Source organism: Cydia pomonella, chromosome 3, assembly GCF_033807575.1.
Source record: "Cydia pomonella isolate Wapato2018A chromosome 3, ilCydPomo1, whole genome shotgun sequence".
NCBI lineage: Eukaryota > Metazoa > Arthropoda > Insecta > Lepidoptera > Tortricidae > Cydia > Cydia pomonella.
In genome coordinates this window covers 6234868-6258213 of record NC_084705.1, presented here as the reverse complement: position 1 = coordinate 6258213, position 23346 = coordinate 6234868, and the positions used below count along the sequence as shown (strand labels likewise).

General features: G+C 38.0%; 2 protein-coding genes across 3 annotated transcripts; one reads left to right on the top strand and one right to left on the bottom strand.

Moving 5' to 3' along the window:
- Positions 1 to 4384: 4384 nt before the first annotated feature.
- On the bottom strand, positions 4385 to 13097 carry LOC133515913 (juxtaposed with another zinc finger protein 1). The gene is made up of 5 exons (XM_061848559.1): positions 12910 to 13097; positions 12334 to 12522; positions 11643 to 11751; positions 10076 to 10216; positions 4385 to 7888 (listed from the first exon to the last, which is right to left on the bottom strand). The coding sequence occupies exons 1-5, from the start codon at positions 13007 to 13009 to the stop codon at positions 7537 to 7539; spliced, it is 891 nt and encodes a 296-aa protein (XP_061704543.1). The 5' UTR covers positions 13010 to 13097; the 3' UTR covers positions 4385 to 7536.
- A 129-nt stretch (positions 13098 to 13226) lies between these two features.
- Positions 13227 to 16622, top strand: LOC133515914 (ATP synthase lipid-binding protein, mitochondrial). 2 transcript variants are annotated; one of them, XM_061848560.1, is made up of 4 exons: positions 13227 to 13363; positions 13814 to 13889; positions 14510 to 14696; positions 15992 to 16622. In XM_061848560.1, exons 2-4 carry the CDS (start codon positions 13845 to 13847, stop codon positions 16153 to 16155), a joined length of 396 nt encoding a protein of 131 aa, XP_061704544.1. In that variant the 5' UTR covers positions 13227 to 13363; positions 13814 to 13844; the 3' UTR covers positions 16156 to 16622. The 2 variants fall into 2 exon arrangements, with proteins under 2 accessions (XP_061704544.1, XP_061704545.1); XM_061848561.1 differs by lacking the exon at positions 13227 to 13363 and adding an exon at positions 13404 to 13465.
- The last annotated feature ends 6724 nt before the right edge of the window (positions 16623 to 23346 follow it).

The following is a 23346-nucleotide window of genomic DNA, read 5'->3' as shown; positions in this document are numbered from 1 at the left end:
TGATTGGTTTTTATTATGATGTCCGGAACACCGATACACTCATGAATTTACGACATTGACTCACAAGTTCTATTATTGATTGGACACCGTTCAGCAAATATTCAAATAGGTGGCAGAATTCATTATAGAACTTTAATGCTGCAAACGCGCATTTTTTTCGGATTAAGGGTAAAATTTAGACATCGACCCAGAGATAGCGTATAATAGAGTTACTTGTCTGTGTGATTTAAGAGTACGTCTAAGTTAACTTGGCACCGACGTGTATAGGACAAAGCGCGGGAACGACATTATAAACGTCATATTTTCACTGAAATTTGACATTAATGATGACATGGCCACACTTTGTTAAAGCAATTGCCATGCAGAGTTAGCTTGGTCAAGAGGCCACTTTATACTCCCACGGCCCAAGAACCGCGCCGGACCCGAGCTGTCTATGTGATCTGGTGTTCAAATACCACGGACGTGCGTTTGCAGCTATAAAAGTACCGTTTGATTTCATACCAATCAAGTGAATTTAATAGATCTAACTTTTATGTATTCTAAACCGAACTTGATACTTTAATTTTGCTCCCATAAGGTGCATTGGGGTAACTTCGAAAGTGGTGTAAGTTTTGCAAATGGTAAATATCTAGAAACCCAGAAGCAGTTTAGCAACACTTATGCTACTACAAGGCTTTAAAAGCTTATCATGGCATCGTCCTTATTATTGCTACAATAGAAAGTGCTTCTGGTTTTTTAGATATCGGCAATTTTCAACATTACCCCGCTTTCGAAGTTATCTCAATGCACTATGGTGCGTAGTAAGGCGAGTAGGTAAGCCTACTATTTGAATATTTAGCGCCCGGTTCGGATACAGGGTCTACAGTATTATTACTTGTAAAGATATAACATCAATGGTATGTCAATTTAATAAATTTACTTTAAGCTGCCATATAACCAACAAAACCGAATGCTATAATAGGACAAAGTATATAACAATTATAAATTTTCATTGTTAACACATAGATTATGAAACACTTGCAACCCAACATAAACCATAACGCAGTTATAATATTTAATGTATACACAATGGCAACACACACATTCTAAATAAAGACTATGGATGTTTTTCATATAAAATAGTTGAGTAATTAGTTAATTATTATTTGTCATGTTTAGAAAAATCCAAATTACTTGTAGGTTTATCATGGTGATAGGATAGTGTAATTTAATTACTATACATAGTGATACACCATCTGCCTTTGCATGAAATCGACATAAGTACTTCAGCAGCAGTAATTTTGATGCAACCAAAGGTCTTGAAGTGATCTACACAATAGTGCTTCGCTTTCGTGGCCTATATACCTTCATATATTTGCTGCTTTCCGTATTAGGTCAGATTTTCACATTACAGACTGCTCCATCGTACAAAGATTTACAAGTGTACGTCAACATTTATTAAGCTTGTTTTTGGAAAATTGGAAATGTTTGTGAGATAGAGCCCTGATTGATATTTACACCTATTATCCCCTAAGCTACGCTTGTTACACTCACAACCGTTTATGGATAATTATGACTCTAATTTTACAGGCATATATTTTAGGTAAAACTTTATAAATAATTATCGTGAAATATTACACAAATAAATCCAGTAATTGCTTTATAAATCTCTATTTTGGGTAATAGTAAAATAACCGTTTACCTTAAGGGTATATGGTATAAATATTACGCGACCATAAGGTAGTTTCGATCATAAAAAGAAGTTTACCCAACTGCCGCTTCTTTTCTTAAGCTTTTCACCATTATTCAAATATCCATCAAATGTCTTACCGTTCCTATGCAACAATTTTAAAATTGGTCTTTTGGTTTTAATTGACGAGAAACCTTAGTAATGACAGATCTCTTTCAACTGTTTTATGATAAGTCCTTTAAAGACTAGATGCAACATTAAAAACTAAATCTTAAATATCTTTAGCACGCTTTAAAATAGAACTTTAGATAGCGACTTTTCTCATGTTTTTCAACAACTGACGTAGGTACTCGTATTTGTGAGCAATTTTAAAAATAATCTATAAACTAATCTTGTGATGAAGGTTACATTTCACTATAAGAGTATAAAAAGTTCTCTCAGAAGAAGCTGAATTTGACAACAGCATCCTAAAATAACATGAAATAAATTAAGTTAACATTCTACAAATTTCCTGTTATCAGTCTTAAATGAAACAATGGCTACCAACATTACACTTCCTTGACAATAACATGAGCAAATACACAAGTCACCTTTATTTCAAACGCATGAAGCTACAAAGTTACAATTTCACAATTCTACCCTCTCTCTAATCTGTTAACGTCTAGTGCCGACAACATTAGTCACTAGGTCTTTTTAAAATTATAACAGTAGATGTAGATACAATAGATGTAGCTTCACAAACACCCCAATTCATGACCATATACATTGTAACAATCAAGCAAAAATAATAAATCTAATTACTTAGGTATAAAACATGTAAACTTAAAATTTTAAATTGATGGTTTCGGGACGCAATTTGCCTTGTTTTAATTATGTAGTGACAAAATAAAATGTGTGAAATCGTGACATTCATCTTACTTCTAGTAGGTAACGTAAGTTTACTATACACTTAGAAACATCAATAATCCGTGAAAACCGATATAAGCTACAGGAAGTAACAACACTGTGAAGTAATAACAACGGCCATCGATATTCAGTACTTAATATTGTTCAGTCAATTTCACACAATCAAATTTCACATATATATCAAGCAACAATATAGAACCGATCCGAAAGATCATTATTAAAATGGCAAGCACGCCATATTTACTTTGGCTTTTTGAGATAAGCATTCAATGCAATAGTTTTCGAACACCTTCATCCTAACCCTTCCACAAATACAATGGCCGATTCCTATTTGCCCCGTTGAGATGAAATTCGTTTTTCACTGATCTTCGTCAAACTAAGGTCGTTAAAGAATATTATCTCCAGCACAGCCGAGTCGGGCATGCTGCCGGTTACCGGGGGCCAGCAGTATCCTATGAGGATTACCTCCACCTCTGACAAAAAAAAACCTAAGGTCGTTTAGAAGCTTGAACGTCAATCATGACCGCACAAGAAGTGACGGCCCGAGATACAGCAGTTACTGTTATTGTGTAGGAACTATACTGCATTTTCAGTACGTTGTTTACATAGCTTCTTCTGCCACTTGAGATACATGCTGTAAAGTTATAACGTGAATAATAACATCCATCTCCAGGGCAAATAGGAACCCGTCACTTGTGGTGCTCCATATTTTGATATAACACCATATTTAATATTATCACACTTTACACAGCACCTCCAAAATTACACCATAAGAATATTCCTCTCTTAGCTTTTACTGACTAACCTACCTCACAGTCTATTCACCGAATCCTTTGTGTTAGCATCTTAACCTGTTAGTGTTCAAGCTAAATCCATCCGTATGTGGTTGTCATAAAGATCATTATTGTAATTCCAATTGTTCGTAATCGTTTAGTGGTGACTAGCACTGAACATCAAGAACCTTATTCAATAAGTAATAAGGAAGAGTTCAGAGACGACCATCAATACAAATGTCTGAAAAACTAGAACATATGAAGACTTCAGGGGGAATAAGATGACAGGTAAGGCATTGTCACTATATATACCATAGACAATTTTATTTTCTACATTTTTACTCTATAGACTATAGACCTATGTGTTGGCTGGCACCATAGTTAAACACCCCCCCCCCCCCCCTCCGACACCCCCTCTATGAGCTCTGGCAACCTTACTCACCAACAGGAAAACAACATTATTTGGCTGAAGTTTTCTGTAAGGTGGAGGGTACTTCCCCAGTTGGGCTCTGCTCTAGATCTGGAATGACATCAGCCAGCCTCATGCTCATGCTGGCCAGTCTGGCTGTGCCCTACCACACAAAGCGAAGTGCTTAATGAAAACTTTACTAACCAGATTTTTATTGATTTTCCCACTGGTCTCTTCATACGTAAGAAAAACAGACTATATTAGTCTTAATGGCAACCACAACAATTCTCGTAGACACATTAATGTACACAAAATTATTTCTTGTTTTGAACAACTTTGAATATTATTTATTATTAAGATATATAGTATGTACTATGTAACTACTTATATTATATTTAGTAGGTAATGAGGATTTTAAAAGTACAAAAAGTTTAGCTTGGAAGTTAGGTCTAGGAGTACTGTTTAAAAATAAATTGTGAATACAGGAAGATCCAATCTATTCTTAAAAATTCACCTTGGTAAAACTTCTATACGGATTTATATTCATAAAACTTAATACAGCCATTTCAGTTAAATAATCAGTCAAATCTGAAGGTACATAACGTAAAGCTATACTCAGTTATATTAGTACAGAGGTTAACTGAAATTGAGGTATTAGGTTATACGCGAGTCATCCTGGGTGCGTAGCCAACGTGCCAATCTTTAACGCTCCGTTATCGTAGCGTACTCATCTCTCTATCACTCTTCCACATTAGTGTGACAAAGACAGTTGCGTTTTGTTCACTGCGGAGCGTAACGATTGGCACGTTGGCTATGCACCCTGTAGTCTGTCTAAAATGTCGTTATTAGGATTAACAACGCCAAAGCGAACTACAACAACACTATCACAAAACAAACCCAAGTAACGCCAGCCTTACTTACTACATATTTATATATACGAGTATGCTTATAAGCTTTTTTTTGCTTTTTTTTTCTACATATCACATTTCCGAGTATCGTCTTTAATCTAAATATAGAGATGTTACTTAAAACAAATGCCATTTTTGTATTTTTTCGCTTTAAGTATAAATAATATATATTTTTTTGTTTTAATATAAGTTTACATAAGAATACTTTTTAACGGGAAAATATAGAAAACGACGCGAAGCGCTGCGATATTTAAGTACACCAACTAAGAGAAATAGCACAGCAAGACGCAAGTATAGGTATCGCACCATCAGAGGCTGCGCAATGCACTCAACAACACGTGTCTATATACCAAAAATTGACAGCTCCATTTTGATTCTCAATTTGTTTTAACCGTGTGTGTAGCGCCATTCATTCGCCATTCTTTCCAATAGCCTTCTCAAAGTGGGAGACCTAATAGGTAAAATACTAAATCGTGCAGTTGAACACAAAAATATATACGATAGGTACGATCGGGCATTTGACATCGGCTCGAAAATATTTTACCGCGTTCGTAGCGTAGATATTTCTGCAGATAACTGTACAAATTACAGTACACATACACACAGTACACAATACAACCGTGATCTCCGGCTACAAAACTGAATATTAACTCCTCGTTAAGTAATTACAATAATCATTGGACGTTACTAATAATACTAATCAACATAAAAATAATCTCGAACACAAAACAACTGTCAAATAAATATTTAATAAATATTCATCACAGCCACATCAGACCTAGGTACAACAGGGTTATCAACGACATATTTCTAACGTTTTCGTCGAAAAAGACAGATACTGTCGTTGATAATCGCTAATGTGTTTTTGGTACAGCTGTCACCGGCGTCTCATTTTAAATTAAAATAAATAAATAAATCTCTATGGATTTCCAAAAATGTACATTATTAAGGGCTTGAGTCATCGACAAAAGTTAAATGAATGCATTGTATCTATAACAAAAAATCTAAATGCGACTTTTCAACAGCGAAGGGTTCTTATGCCATGAAGCATAAGAAAGGAACCTTCTCTGATGGAAAGTCACATACATACAATATACAAGAGTAACTTTGTACATGAATGAAGACCTCAACTATGTACATTTTATTTAAACTCACCTTTCTAACATTAGGATAAATAAGGGTTCTTTGTGAACCTGACGAAACCCTACAACGCATTATAAGTACCTTAGTGTATCATTATAAAATCTTTGTGCATAAACAAAAAGCATGCAGTTAGCTACTAACATATGATAATCAATAATCATGTACAAAACGTGTAACATATTTAAATAAGGGAATAAAATATAAAAGAGTAACAAATATTTAAATGAGGGCTATTACTTAATGTTTTTTTTGTATTTTTTTAAATAGGAACTGCGCGTTCACACTTAACATTAATGACTTTAAATTCGATTTGACTTTAATTAAGTCAGCAGTTGAAACGATATAATCGATTATTGCTTAATTCGTTTTCCGATTTTTTCTGTAGATACTCTGACGTTCTGTATTCTTTAAGACTATACTTTTTCGTCACATTCTACTTCTACTAGTCATCGCTTGTTTTCGGTCACATTTTGTTATTCGTTGAATAAATTTCCAAAAATTTCAATTTTATTTAACATTATTACTTATTTCAAAATTTGGGAATCGTTATTTGATTTCTGCTCAGTATCACAAGTACTTTCGATCTTAATAGGAGAAAAAAATTTGTCCCGAAATTTCCATTCCATTCCCTTACCGTCACACAATAAAGACAATGAAAGATGGTAATATCGGAATGGAAATAAAAATCTTGGGACACCTTTTTTCTCCTATCGAAAGAGCTAGCATAAAAAGGAGATAACATAAAAATTACCAAATTAATAAAATAAGTGTAGTGTAGTCGCCATCAGATATATCGGAGCGGCTAAGGTGTTCATGAATATCTGAACGAAGCCTCTATTATAAAGACGTTAAAGTGCATTTTCAGTAATGTTTGGCCTTGGCAGCTCGGATATATCTGAGGGCGACTGTACAACTTTAAATGAAACGGGCCAAAGACATCACGAATAGCAAGTAAGACTAAAACGACCAGACCAACAAACAAAACGGGGACAGACAGAAAACAAGTTGAATACGTAAAGAAACAACGATTAAGGTCGAAAATCATGAACCGATAAACGTTTATACCGTTGGAACTACCATCTCAATGTTTAGATTTATGCAGCGTGGAGGGTATCTACATTAGATGAATCCCTAGGTAGCTATAGCTATACACTGATCCCCTTAAGCCGCTAAAGTGCGCTCAATGTAATATACACCTACATTGACATCACCGTTCCCAATATTCTATATAATTTTCATCGTCTGTAATCAGTGGATAGAAATGAACTGTTGGCAATCACTAGAATACATAAAATACTTACTGTGGCACACACAAGGCAAAAGAGACGAACAATTCATATTTATTCTAGAAGAAGATAGACTTATTGGGGACGGCGCCGGCGGTTATTAAGAGTTTACACGAGCAGAACGCTTATTATTTCCATGTGTGAAACATGGCACTAACACCTAATTGCACAGTCATAGCTTAGTTGCCGTTTTAGGCGAAGCTTACGTTACAGTAACATCACGATTAAATTCGCATCACCCATCTATAGGTATCTCACTTTTTTAAAGTTACGAATAGCGTACCAAGCGGCAGCTAAAAAAACTAAACCAGCGCCCGCTAACTCTAATATTTAAGAATATTTGGCTCAAAACTTAGGTATCGGCTTTTTTAAACCTTACTTTTTAACGTCAATAAGGGTCTGGGCAACTAGGCATTAGGAACGCGTACCGGAGTCGTGTAAGCTAGGCGTGGGCCTCGTTGCCTACGGCGCCGTGCGGGTGGAGCGGGCCGCGGGGCCGCTCCGGCCTGCCGGCCGCCGGCGCCGGCGCCAGCGCGCGGACCACCCCGTTCACTATGTTTACACTGGCCAAGTTGTGCTTGGGGATGGTGAAGGAGGGGAGGTCCTTGGCTTTGAGGGCGTCGTAGATGCGGACCAGCTTGGTGGCGTCGAGGTCGGCGGGCAGGCGCGCGGGCGCGGCCGTGACCACGAGGCCGGGCGCGCGCCCCGCCACGTGCTGCGAGGCCGAGTGGCTCTTGAGCCCTTGGGCGCTTTTATAGCTTTTGCCGCATTGGCATTTGTATGCCTTTTTTACCCTGAAAAGTAAAATGTTGCTACTAAAATTTAATTTCACTTTCCTTTTTAGGCATACTAGGTACTTATTATGATTTACTCGAGGCTACTCAAAACTAAATAAACAAAATGCGTCCAAGATGCGTAACTGACCGATCACCGTGAATCAGTCATCAACAGTCACAGTAAAACAGTTTCGCTGTACCTTTCGAGACCGTCGAGTCTTTTCATTCCCGACTTCACCCTTCCTTCGACATATTTCTCATACTAGTCAACAATGCCATCCCTTTCCCCGAGATAGCATAGCATAACAATCTTCCACTCGTTCCATCCTCTCTTCTTTAACCATAACTACTTTTTAGGGTTCCGTACCCAAAGGGTCAAACGGGACCCTATTACTCCGCTGTCCGTCCGGCCGTCCGTCTGTCACCAGGCTGTATCTCATGAACTGTGATAGTTAGCCAGTTGGAATTTCTACAGATTATGTATTTCTGTTGCCGCTATAACAACAAGTACTAAAAACAGAATAAAATAAACATTTCTCTCTAATCTCGAGGTTCTCATCCAATCACCGAAGTTAAGTAACGTTGGGCAGGGTCAGTACTTGGATGGGTGAGCGTTTTTATAGATAATGGTACGGAACCCTTCCTGTGCGAGTCCGACTCGCCATGGCCGGTTTTTTTTCACTTATGTTCAATACATATATACAGATACATATGACAAATAACACACTTCCCAATTTAACATCCGCCTATTCATTATTAACGTTAAGTTAACTAAATCATCATAGACCGACCTGACTAATGTTTATGAGTCATGTGACATGTTACCCTATCGCTTTACGACTTTTATGGAACGCACTACAACAATGATACTATTAGGTATTTAGATTACTTAACGTACTTAAATATCGATAGATGAATGTAAACCACTTTATTATCTATATTCTATATTTATTCAAAGCTATCACATGTAAATATTATAATAATATCAATTGAATCCTTCGATATAACTTATATAACAGAATGCTTTAATGAAGGGATAAATATAATACATAATTATATATATCATAATATTTAATTTCATTGACTCGCCATTGGGCAATATGTGATGCGATATACACTACAAGCGAAACTAATTCGTTGTCAGTTTGCTTTTAGTTTTTAATATTCTGTAAAATTCTGTTATATAACTATGTGGATGCATATCAAAATGTCCTAAGGTCAACGTCCAACTACTCGTCACTAATGTCCCAGTAGGTACATGTCATCTTTAGACAATTTATTGATAGTAAGACGACAGCAGGGCGTATAAATAACACAGGGCATGTAGAGCACTACGAACTTGTCGAACTTTACTTTACAATCCCAAAATTGGATACACTGGTTGGTTACTATTGTGTTAGGTATGTATAATCAAAGCTGGCATTTCACGTGCACTTAACTCATTTTGATATGCATCTCTCTACTGTCTGCTATCTACCCACGTTACCCATTTCTTCCAGAAATATTCTTGCGCGGTAAGGCGCTTCTTAGGTCTTGGCAAATACTTTTTGGTGACGTGATTCGGCGCAGTTAGAAACGGGTATTTTCTATTGAATAAATTGAGATTGTTGAATTAGCTGTATAATTAGAAAATAAATCATTTAAAAACATCTAGTCTAGAGTCAGACCAAGATAAGTTGGCACCGATTTTGTCAGCCCCGAAAGTGCAAGTCAGAGGCGGCGTTAGGTGTGAGCGACGTGGGCCACCGCCTACGGCCTAGCGGTCCCAGGGGCCTCGCACCTCAAATACGTACGTATATTATCTCGGACACAACGTAAAAATGTTCGTTATTTCTTGCGCCACCAGAGGGCCAGGCTAAATGTACCTTGCCCACATACAATTTTGGTCTTGCCCGGCCACTGGTGCAAGTGTTATTTTAAACGTCAAACTTCTATGAAATTATGACGTTTACTTAACATTTGCACAGGCTAGACTATCAAAATCGCTGCTAACTTAGTTTGGTCTGACTCTAGATTCTAGTTGAGTTCGCGGTTGCACCATCCATCAATGCTCTGATTCAACGTTAAATATGGCGGCGGTATCTGTCATGCCACAGACCTCAAATTTCATGACGCTGGCAAACGGTTTGGTGCAACCGGTTTTATAGGTATGCAATTGCATCCATCATTCAGGTAGTAACCAAATTAAAAATAAAAGATACTGACTTGCCATCCTTCTTGTGGCCGTTCTTGGAGTGATACTTGATGCCGTTGACGTTCTTGTAGCGCTTCTTGCAGCCGGGCACGGGGCACGCGAACGGCTTGTCTTGCACCGTCGGGCCCGCCGCGGTCGCTGCGCCTAGGCGACTGCAAATTGTACAAATATGTATATTAAGCTAATATCTGTGGTGCTAAGTATAATCGGCGTTCAAGACATTGAGAATAGTTATTCCCCCTGCCAACCATAAGGCGTCCACAGGGCCGTCTTAAACTATGCTGGGGCCCTTAGACACATAAGAATTTGGGCTCCTTTTGGAATGTAAAGAAAGCGAAATAAACCAAAAAAAATCTACTATAATCTTATATTTATTATGGGCAATCAAAAATACTGATACTGTCTGACCTTCGGTGCCCCCTGAAGATGGGGGCCCTGCGCACGGACCCTGCGTGCCCTTATGGTAAAGACAGTATTGGGCATCCATAGAACACGATTCCCAGTAGCTTGGATAGTTGTGCCGTTCTCGAGAACGTTCTCCATTTATATGGGGAATATTCTCTTGCGCGAACATTCCCTATAATAAACGGAAAACATTCTCGAGAACGGCACAACTCTTGCCTGTTTTCAGACAATTTGCCACTCAATACTAAATACTCTTCAATACAAGGTAAGAATTATTAATGAATACAAACAAATACAAGTTTAGAATTTTTAAGACTATCTGCCTCTGAGGCCAGGCCTCCTTAGGTATGGGTTATAATTATGATGCGGAAATGAACAGCAGGATCGGAGCTGCTGCTGCAGTATTCGGTAAGCTGGATGCCAACGTCTTCCGCTCGCATGACCTAAAAAAGCTAGCTACAAAGATCTCCATATACATGGCGGTGGTGGGTGGTGTTGCCCAACATACTGTACTCCTCTGAAACGTGGACCGTATATCGTCGTCACATCCGCACACTAGACCGATTCCATCCTAAATGCCTCCGTAAGATCCTAAAGATCAGCTGGTCCGACCGAGTGCGGAACACCGAAGTCCTACGGAGAGCCGGCGTGGGTGGAATCGAAGTCTACCTCATGCGACGACAGTTACGTTGGAGCGGCCACGTTTCAAGAATGGTGGAGGGTCGAGTGGCTAAGCGCGTCTTTTATTCCGAGTTGGAGTAAGGCAAGCGAAAGCAAGGCGGACAACTCCTCAGGTACAAGGACGTGCTTAAACGCCATATGAAGAACTGCGACATTGAGCCCCTATAGTGGGAAAAGCAGGCCGCCAACCGCCCTGGGTGGAGATCTTTGATTAGGAAACATACGGATATTTTTGAATCCCGTCGTCAAACAGATCTGGACGACAAGACGGATGAGCTGAAAGCCCGACCACCAGCGGTGATCAGCTATAATTATATTGATGGTGTCCTCTCGTGCCCGTTGTGCGCACGGGTCTTTGCCAACAAGATCGGCTACGTCAGCCACACGAGAGCATATGAACGCCAAAAAAGGAGTTGAAGCAGTCGCCGTGGCCGAAAACGGTCAGGAGCATATATATTGTATTAAGTATGTATAGATAGAGTGTGGACTTACTTGATGCCATAACGCAGTATGTATTCCGAGCTATACTCCTCCACGGTAGTCCAAGAATCATTGCTGTCTTCCGACGGGCTCAGCATTTCATCCTCGTCCATGTCGCTGCCTGTAACAATAACATGACAATATGACACTAAAATGAAAATGAGTATGTCAATGTCATGTCAATATTGATTTACCTACCAACTTAAAAGCCCTACATTACTACATGGTATAAGAAACTCGAAACCTACAATAACTGGATAATAATACTCAATTGCAATGTGACATTCTAATCTAGTCTATTTTATTTTGAATTATTCATATTAATTAATTATTATTACTATGTAATAACCAAAACCCTGAATATTACAATGTTTACCTATGTATAATTTTTTTAACTGTTTCAAATATGTAGCAGTTTTTGCCAATTAGCATTCGACCCTAGACATGTACGCTTACCTAATAATTGTTAATCACCGCAGCGAATATGTTTATGAATCGAAGCCCCGAGAAAAACGAAGAAACAACAAACAAGAAGGAGAATCATGAAGTAAGCAACATGAGTTCTTTACTCCTGCGGACCGCGAAACTAGAGTCATTGCAGTGTTAAAAATTACCGTAGCGGAAATTGTAGACACAACACAGACAGTTATTAGACGTTAAAGACTTTAGTCACATTAGGCATAAATTGATCATGGTCACTTACCAGTTGGGGTGCTGCTTCTAACAGATGGTGTTTTGGGCGCGGAAAGAAGGCGTCGCCGAACCTCGGCCACCGGGGGCATGTTTTGGATCTCCCGCCTGGAAGCTTCCGTGAAAAACTTCAACACATAACTTAACGGGATACACGACGGCTGAGATGCCTCTTTTTGTTCAACGACGGCAGGATCATAATCTGTAAATGCAATTTCGTGAGCTTTAAGTTCTGATTGTGAACGTGATATAACTGATCACCGACTGATCAGCTGTTAATCCAAAACAGCTGGTGCCTATGAGTAAACAAACAGCTTATCACAAAAATAATGTAGCAAATATTTCGACCGAATATATATTAAGTGTATATAAACAACTTAATCACGACGGTACAATAATTTAATTTTATTAGCAAATTGTAAAATAAATTTCTAAAATAAAATTGAAACTGCCGCGGTATGTAGAAATGCTTTTCAATGCTGACAACATAAAGGAACTTCACAACTACGCAAAGATGGGAGGGATCATAAATATAAAACAATTATTCGTCATGTATAGAAAGTAGATTAGGTGAATATTTTATATTTACCGATATGGACGTCTTCGATGTGTTCAATTAAGTCCGCTAATCTTGGAAAAGTTATGCCACAGCCGTTGTATTTACATATGTTTATCATGAAGACGGCCATCTTCGTACAGATGTTGATGTACTGAGTCAAATACAAAACTATATTCTACTTTTGTATTTCTTATCATTCGCCACATAGCAATTACAAAGTCATTTATCAAGAACTTGAAATCAATCAATTAATATTTTATTATTTTAGCTGTATGCCGTGTTAAGTATACTTTTAGTTTTTAGTATTTTAAAATAATAAGTACTGCAATGGTAATAAAATGATCAATAGTTGGCTAAACGTCACGTACTGCGCTGACCTCAAACGTTTCATCCAATAGGAGTGCGCGATATATACTCTGTTTCACTTTACCACTCCGAAATTGAACATTCCAAAGGCCGGTCTCCTCCTTCGCGGTGTTCTTTGGTAAGTGCGGTGAAAAATTAGTGAATCTAATCGTGAAAAAGTGTTTAATTTATTAGCCATCCTGTACCAGCCAGTGACAAAAGCGATACATAAAGATTTACAGTGGGTGTCAGTGTCAATATTTTTGCGGTATTTCAAAGGTTGACAATAGAATTCGTATTCATAGTCGGCTCGGAAAAGTCAGCCATTTTTCAATCGTAAATTGATTATATGTACTGAAATTATCAAGAAGCAACTTAAAATTCAAGTCTCAGTGATACCAAATATGTAATAATTGTTTACTAGTGTTGATTGGGCGGTATCAAACTCCTCCGTTACGTAGTCTCCCGAATTACGTAACGCTCTGCGGTTCGTCGGTCAAACTGTCAAGTCTTAGTCTTCTCCAAGTATCCTTCAGATCTGTGTTAGTGCCCTTACCGGATACTCATCTCTTGCTTCGGTTTCTTTCAGTTGTCGCTCGCCGCACCTAAACCAATACAAAATGCTGTCTGCCGCTAGATTGATCGCCCCTGCTGCCAGGTCTGCTGTAAGTAACCCTACTTATTTTATAATTGTACTGTTTTTATGTATATTAGACATTATACGGCCTTCTTTTAAAGGAATTAATCTTCTATTACATGAGTGTAACGCATTATCATTCATATTGTATACAGTGTAATTGCATTGACCTTGTATGTTTCTGATTGTCCACCGGTGTCTCCCGATAAGCAAGAACTCTTTGAATGAGATGGAATTCTCTGCTGAAACTACAAATTGCTTGAAAATCAATATTGGTTGAACTTCTACTAGGGTGTTATATAATTACATAATCTCATATCATGGTGATAATATAATGATAAATGATGAACTGAAAGTTAATGAACTAAGGCACTTCCTTTTAAGTGTCCGAAACAAGTTCTTAGTTATTGATTTTATTAGATAACCTCTTGACATCTTACAACTTGGAATAATCCTACCGACATCTACATAACCTGAATTAGTTTTTGTCATATTAAAGTCACCTGATTACACAACCCCTATAGAATGTAATTAATTCCTATAAAACACTATAATTGTCAGCATTTTTTATGTTGAAGGATCCTATAAAAGTACAGTTTTATTTTTGAAAAATGACAATCCAATGTGGCTCATTAATATTAATTGCAGATCTTCAGCAACACAGCGCTGGTCCGACCACTGGCTGCTGTCCCATCCCAGACACAGATTGTGCCCGCTGCCCCCGCCCAGCTCTCAGCAGTCCGCTCCTTCCAGACCACAGCAGTCTCGAAAGACATTGACTCTGCTGCCAAATTCATCGGTGCTGGTGCCGCGACAGTCGGAGTAGCAGGCTCTGGTATGTACCCTAATACCTCATTCATTCAGCTGTATGTCCCCTAATAATCACTAGATTTTAAGTCCCTATTTCTTTGCTAATTTACTGATAATGCTTGAACTCTTTGCAGCCAAGAGACTGATTGCATAACACTGCAGTTTGCATAAGGGTTGCTTTTTATTTCATAGATATTTTATATTAACCTCAGTGTCTTCAACCTTTCATTAAGGCTTCAAAGGGTTCTAAAATGACTAATTTATATTATGTACTTCCCTTATATGCACTTCCTGGAATCCCTAAATGATACCCAAATTGTCACTTCCATAATGTTTTACTAGTTGAAGGCACTAGACCTCAGGGCCCTCCCCATACTAGATGGTGTGCTCAAATCACTGCACCTATGCAATTATAACTGCACGAGGCCATGCATTTGGTGAGGAATAGAAGCCTATGGAGGAATTCAACACCCAATTTCATTATTTTTAACTATCATTACCTGTAAATTTTTATTAAATACAGAGTATTGATTTAAATAGTGATGCTCTACCAAGAGTGGTGACTACAAATATATCATCAAAATCTAAATTTGCTTTTATAAACTTTTAAATCATAGTGATAAAACTTAACTTCTTACATAGGGTTGTGGCATGTCATTTAAATTGTGCAATCAAACACGATTTGGGAATTTTGGTATCATTTGCTTGTTCATTTCCTAATACTAACATGTTTCACTTAAAGGTATTGGTATTGGTGTGGTGTTTGGATGCTTGATCATGGGTTATGCACGAAACCCCTCCCTAAAGCAGCAGATATTCTCATATGCTATCCTGGGATTTGCACTGTCAGAAGCTATGGGATTGTTCTGCTTAATGATAGCCTTCTTGATGTTATTCGCCTTTTAGATGTTATGTTTCAAGTGGGGCCTATCCATGCCTTTTAATGTACATAATACAAAAAAATGGATTTGCTCCCAGAAGATAGAATTCAGGTGAGACTGCTTAAACATTTGTAGTTAGTCAGTTTTATTTATTTAGTTAGAACCTAGTTAAAATTCTAGTTTTCTTTGTAATTTAACCATGCCATTGGGGGGAAATTGTAGACCTTTAAATAATTTGGAGTAAACAAATCACATATTAAAATAACTAACAGTAAAAATAGAACACTTACACATAGTATTTTGATATACGAGCTGAAACTGCAGTTGTGATTGGGAGGCAAAATTTTAACCAAGTTGCATTTGTGGATTTAAATTTTATTATAAACCCCTTTATTAGAGTTTATCTTACAGTACTTAATGAGATGATTGTACATTCCAGGTGCTGGTATTGGAACGGTGTTCGGCTCCCTGATCATCGGCTACGCCAGGAACCCATCCCTCAAGCAGCAGCTGTTCTCATACGCCATCCTGGGTTTCGCCCTGTCTGAGGCTATGGGTCTCTTCTGTCTTATGATGGCGTTCCTGCTGCTGTTCGCTTTCTAAGCCGTTTACTTTATAAGAACACTACAACTGCCACCAAACTGAAGAGGTTTCAAGTGTAATATCTTTTAGGGGTCGGCCATGGAATCGAATGTGTGGAAACCTCACCCTCATAGTGATGCAAGGACTGAAATAATGTGTTACACTTGTCAGTGCGCGTCATCAGGAATGCAATTATTTAATTATGTAGTATAAATGAAAATGTGCAAATAAAATGTTGTACGTAAACATTAACTTGGATGCTGCAATTATTTCTATTCCTGATTTTTGGTAGACTGTTTCTCTGAATCATGTTATTCATATATCTCGAGTTTAATGTTGAGAAGTCGATGCTAAATTTACTAAGCCAGTGAATGCGTGTATGCGTGTACGAATTTTCATCGACTTTATAAATGCGTTATCCTGTTCGAGAATGTCAGCAATATGTATTGTACATTTTTAGGGCGATTAAATGATACTAAACACTCCCATTGGCCCTTTATTTTTTCTACACGATTACTGTAATTTAAATCGATACTCAAATAGGTCCAAGGAGAAAATATCAGTTTAATCCATGACCCAATGAAATATACCACAAAATATTCTTCATTCTATTGTGGACTGACAAATAGCTCTAGAAAGTTCTATCTGAGAACACCGTTTAACATCTAGTGCAGCATTAGAGTTCGTCTAAGCTATATAACTTAGCACCGACGTGTAGAGATGAATTGGTAGAGCCGGCAAATGACCGAACGAGATGCTCTTATGGAATTTTCAGTAGGAGTAGCAGAGAAAGCGCTATGATTGTTTGTCCTTGTCACAGTTTGATTTTTTTTTATTCCCCACCGTAAATTTTAGTATGGCTTATGGTGGGCAACAAATATCCCTAATTGCGTAGGTTGTTTTTGGTACCATCTATGCTTTTATCACACTGGAGCCGCACCCCAATAATTAGACATACACAGCGCTTCGCTTTCTCACTCTCACATCGTCGCCGCATGCGCAAATTGCAAAGTACTGTAGTCAAATATTCCGGGAAAGCGATCGTACCAATGAAATCGTTGGGTTGTTAGTAGGTAGATGTTGCGCGATTATATTCTAGTAAAAGAGGGTAAGTTTTAGGACTAAATCTAGATTCATTATTAAATAAGGTACAAAAACATGTCAGAAACAATAAATAAAAACTTAAAATTACAATTAATCTAAATAGAGACTATACAAAAATAAAACTAAACTAAGTCTAAAAAAGTTAGTTATAAATCTATGGTCCCGATGATGCTGGCTGCGTTACCCTGCTGAACTGCCAGACTGATGCGTTGAACGAGGTAACTGCCAGCTCTCCGGTCCCCAGTTGCGTCCCTGAGTCTCTTTGAAAGGTCTCTAAAGAGAATAAATTATTTAGTTTTTACGCAAGTCTCACATAAAAAAAATCTTCAACTAGTCGTTAGTTGGCCACAACAAATCTGAATAAAAGCCTGAGCTAAGTGGTAGTTGGTAGACCTACTACCTGGTGAAATTCTCATATAAAGCCCGCGTTACACTCTGAACACGCTAACTTTGCACAAAGCTGCGCGGCGGCCGATCGGGAAATCCGCGCAAATGGTTTCTATGATACTACTTTAGTTCTAACTACAACTTAACTTTGTTTGGTACATTTGATTTATATAGTCATAGTGTTAATTTTTCTAAGATCACATTTGACAATTATGAAATGGCCCTTATATATATATATAGTACCTGGGCGACCGAGCTTTGCTCGGTTATAACTATTTATTGTAATATGGTGGTGTATAGGTGATAATTAGGGCTCGCGGTCGTGTCCGTGATTCGTGAACCCGTAGCCGTGCGCCCGGTTTCGTGATTCACGGCTACGGTTTTCTGGTCCGTTCCGCACGTGACATTCGGCTACGTGAAATTAGGGTACGTGAATCCGTGTAGATCCGTGTAGGCGTGATCACGGCTTCACGTATCTTAAGAACACGCCGGTTCGGTCCGCCCGCGACGTTGAGTGAAGATACGATGCGGTCTCTAAGAGCTACGAATAAATATTTATCATGAATTTTTTATTCATAGCTCTAATTCCGTTTCATTACTTTTCAATTAAAATTTATTTTCAATAGTAAGGCCTTTTAAATATTAATGAGTAATAAATGAAAAGAACCAAACATTAATTACAATGAATAGCTACTTTAATATATTTTTTTTTATACTACGTCGGTGGCAAACAAGCATACGGCCCGCCTGATTGTAAGCAGTCTCCGTAGCCTATGTACGCCTGCAACTCCAGAGGAGTTACATGCGCGTTGCCGACCCTAAACCCGCCCCCCCCCCCTCGTTGAGCTCTGGCAACCTTACTCACCGGCAGGAACACAAACGAGTTGCTAAAATAATACAACAACACTGTGTGTCAGGAGACCAACTATGATGTCAGGAGTAACTAATGACAATGAATGTGAGTTCAAAATTCTAAACTGCTCCCTCCAGATTAAATAAAAAATACCACGAATTTGTAAAACAAAACATCGCGGTCACTTCTTTCAACTTCACGAATAAAAGGTAAAGCCCACAGCTACTTATGTATATTGTTTGTTTCATTTTAATAAGTCGCTCGCAAATCTTATTATCTTTGTCTGCACGTGCAACTGCACTTCTTATCTCCAAAAAAAACCGGTATGTTGGCTTAGCTTGTTAGTCATACAATAAAACGCTCTAACAATAATATGTCATTATTATAGTTTCTATTTTCCTCCGTGAGCTTCTACGGGTTATCGTCTTATCTATTGTTTAAAAACCGCAAAGGCGCGTGCCACTATGAAAAAATGGTTAGGCCGCATAGGTAGCGTTTATTGAATTACTACTCTATTGAGCACGGAATAAGATTCATTATGAACTAATACAGAATTCTAACAGAATAGCTGTCTGATCTCTATTGGTGCGTCTAAGGTAGGCGACTAAACGCTCTCAAACCAGCTTAACTTGTGACACTGCGATCCGAAACAAAGATACGTATTCGAAGACCTCGCTTGCACTGGTAATGCGAGCGCACGGCTAGCTAGCGCAAAGGAAGCAATGTTATGTTTCTCGAGGAGCAGGTAAAAAACGGGGCCGGATTTTTCTTTGGATTAGGATTGCCTTGTTTATATTTAGGCTACGTTATATTCTTTGATAGTAGCAAGCTTTTACAAGTTCAAGTTTGCTTTTTCATTCATTTCATTAATACTTAACAGAGAAAAATGTCTTCTCTTGATTTAATAATGACAACCAGTAGCACAGCGTTGCTTAAGTTCATAATTATAATGATACTTACTAGGGAGTTTTACACCTTATATTTATATTAGTGCTATGCAACGAGCAGGTCGCTAGTTTTGACTATTAATCATTAGCTGGTTATACAAAAAACAGGATAACCCCATAAATTATTTAGATATAACCATTATATTCAAATCGATGCAAAAAATACAATACTAAGTGGTAACTTAATTCAATAATACCTAGGCCTTATTTATTTTTCTCCCGGGCGTGTCGAAACTACGAGACGTGCGATAAGTACCTATCCAACGGAACCGAGCCCGAAGCTCCGCACACGAACGCAGGTACGGGCTACGTATCATGGCGTGTCACGGTCACGGCGTGTCACGTGAATCCGGTCGCGAACGCAGGTACGAGGTACGTACCTTGGCGTGTTCGTGAAATTCGTGATCTTAGTACCGCCGGGCTTAAGAACCCGTAGCTACGGATCGGCGTGTATCACGGATATCAGGAGCCCTAGTGATAATCTGATAATCTACCTACATAAACTTAAAAAGTAAAAGTGAACTGACAATTATTATTATTTAAAATAGATTTCTGTGTAGATCAGGTGTTTGATTTCAGTAATCCTAAAAACTGATATGATCACATGAAGGCTTTCCTTACTTTTTTTTAATGTCTCAATAAAATAAAAACTCGAAAGCATAAATATTATTCACGTAATCAGTATAGGTAAATGTTAGACATATTTATGAGAAATATATATTGGTTATCTCAAACATTAACGAATTTTTTTTACTAAATTAAACTTGTCTAAAACAATAAAAATTAAAAAATTATATATAAACTTGAACATATAAAAAAAAAACAAAAGTCAGTCATCGGGCGAGATTCGAACCCGTAACACTCGTTTCTAGCCGTCCGCGTCTTAACCCGCTGGACCAGACGGACAGTGGCCGGCGACACGAAATTAACGACCATATTCTGCGCCGAAAGAAAAACGCATGAAAACTCGAAAACACGCGTTTTCCCGAACATAAGACACATTTTTGAGTTTTATACATTTTCCGAGCAAGGCTCGGTCGTCCAGATATTAAAAACCTATATTGCATAGGTTCGATGGCCCACATTGTTAACTGTCCGTCGGTGGGCCTTATTATAAAAGGCATGAGGTCCACTGGTGGACAGGAGTGTTGCTGTTTGTACAATACCTATGCTTTTGTTCGTATTTAAGTAAAAAAAAAATATTCAAACCAAAACTATGCTTAACGCATATACTTAATAAAATCCGGCCAAGAGCATGTCGGGCCATGCTCAGAGTAGGGTTCCGTAGTTACTCTTCCGTCACAATAAGCTAAACTGGAGCTTAAAGTATGGTAGATTGTTAACCAAGGGATGAACTGTGGGTGTACGTCTTTTTACTATGAAGGGGAAACTTTTTGCGATAACTCAAAAACAGCTAAACTGATCATATCCGCTATAGTTTTCATTTAATGTCTTTCTTAAGCTCTACTTCCACGATTTTTTTCATATTTTTTGGACCTATGGTTCAAAAGATAGAGGGGGCGGGACACATTTTTTTCTTCTTTCGGAGCGATTATCTCCGAAAATATTCACTTTATCAAAAAATGTTTGTTGAAGACCCCTATTAGTTTTGAAAGACCTTTCCAACGATACCCCACACTGTAGGGTTGAAGCAAAAAAAAAGTTGACCCCCACTTTACGTGTAGGGGAGGTTCCATAAAAAAAAAATTTTTTAGATTTTATTGTACGACTTTGCCGGCTTTATTAATTTATATATCCATGCCAAATTTCAGCTTCCTAGCACTAACGACCACGGAGCAAAGCCTCGGACAGACAGACAGACGGACATGGCGAAACTATAAGGGTTCCTAGTTGACTACGGAACCCTAAAAAGGGATAATATTTTATTTCATCCTTTCTGAAGTCAGTTTTTTGTAAGTAAAAACTTTATTTCGAAAATAACGATGTACAAAATGTGAAACGTTAATCGACTAAACATTCCTTAAACGAAAAGATTACTCTGCCAAATGAAAATCGTCCAATAATAGTTCTGCTAATTTACACAGAAGCGAACTGAACTGTATGTGAATCAAGAGTCTGCGTAACGTTAGTCGACCGAAAGATACATCTACAAATGAATCACTCTGCGAAATGATATTCGGCGAATCGATAATCTGCGAATCAATTTTCGGAGAATCATTAGGTACCCTGCATAGGTACGATGGCCCACATGGTAGGTAACTGTCCATCGGTGGACCTTATTACAAAAAACATAAGGTCCACCGGTGGACAGTCAAGAGTGTTGCTGTTTGTACAATACCTATGCTTTTATTCATATTTAAGTTAAAGATTGATTCAAACCTAAACTATGCTTAACGCATATACTTAAAAAAGGATAATATTTTATTTCATCCTTTCTGACGTCAGTTTTTTTTTTTTGTAAAACGACTTTATTTCGAAAATAACGATGTATAAAATGTGAAACGTTATTCTACTAAACATTCCTTAAACGAAAAGATTACTCTGCCAAATGAAAATCGTCCAATAATTGTTCTGCTAATTTACGCAGAAGCGAACTGAACTGTATGTGAACCAAGAGTATGCGTAACGTTAGTCGACCAATAGTTACATCTACAAATGAATCGATAATCTGCGAATTAATTTTCGGAGAATCATTAGGTACCCCCGAGGTTCCGATTACGAAAACGACGTCCATTTTGAAATTCAAGATGGTGGACATAATTTTTTCTTAAAAATCGATATTACCGCTGCGTAGAGATGTGGCCTCGCTCTGCATTTTCTATCGCATGTATAACGGGGAGTGCTCCGAGGAATTGTTCTGATTAATCCGTTAAGCCGCTTCTTTTCGCCATCGCCCTACGCGACAACATTTCCATCCTCACCACTTAGATGGTTGGCAGTCCTCAACTGTGCGTTTCTCCAGGAACTTTCTGCCTCGCACAGCTAAACTGTGGAATGAACTGTCGCCTGCGGTATTTCCGGATCGATACGACCTTCAAGAAGATAGCGTATTACCATCTTAAATGCCGGCAACGCACTTACAACCCCTCTGGTGTTGCAGATGTCCATGGTCGGCGGTAATTACGATCGCTTACCATCAGGTGACCCGTCTGCTCGTTTGCCTCCTCTAAAATTAAAAAAAAAACCGCATACTTTTATTAACAAATTTATTGCAAATACAATGACAAATGTTTTATGACGAAAAAAAATCTACTAAGTGATTACCCCCTCCCGTAAGGAAATCTCTCGTAGATGTGAAGGCATTCCTCAATGCGGAGGTAATCACTTAAATATTAATTAATCAACTGAAAGATTTGGTAAATGTGCCTGGCATTTATAATGCGATATAATTTTACACGTAATTTTAAATGAGTTATCAAAATGAATACAATCCAAAAAATGTGGAATGGATCCACTTTGCTATGTCATAAACCACACAAAAAAAAACATCGTTCTCAAAGAAATGTAACTATACTAGCCCCACAAATAAACCGCAAAACTTACATTTATTTATGGAAGGTTGTTGGTGTTCATACAATATCACTCTAAATTCCTGTACATTCGGGGTCAAAACGAATTATCTAGAATATCTAGATTAAGATCTTAGTTTATTTTCTTCAACCACACAACACTCGCAATGTGCAACCTTTAAGATAATACTAACAATTCGAATAAACGTTACATAAAATATGATATAATTTAAATATCAATATAGCAGCGTCAACGAATACCTAGTGGTAATAAAACAGCGGCAGCATAGAAACAAACATTATTAATTAGCTTCATTGTTAGCCACATTGACGTTATTGTTGTATCTGAATTAGAGATGCAACGAATAGTGGCTTGGCCGAATACCGAATATTCGGCGGAGCAATCGGCCGAATAGCCGAATCTTCGGCCGCCGAATAATCGGCAAGAAGT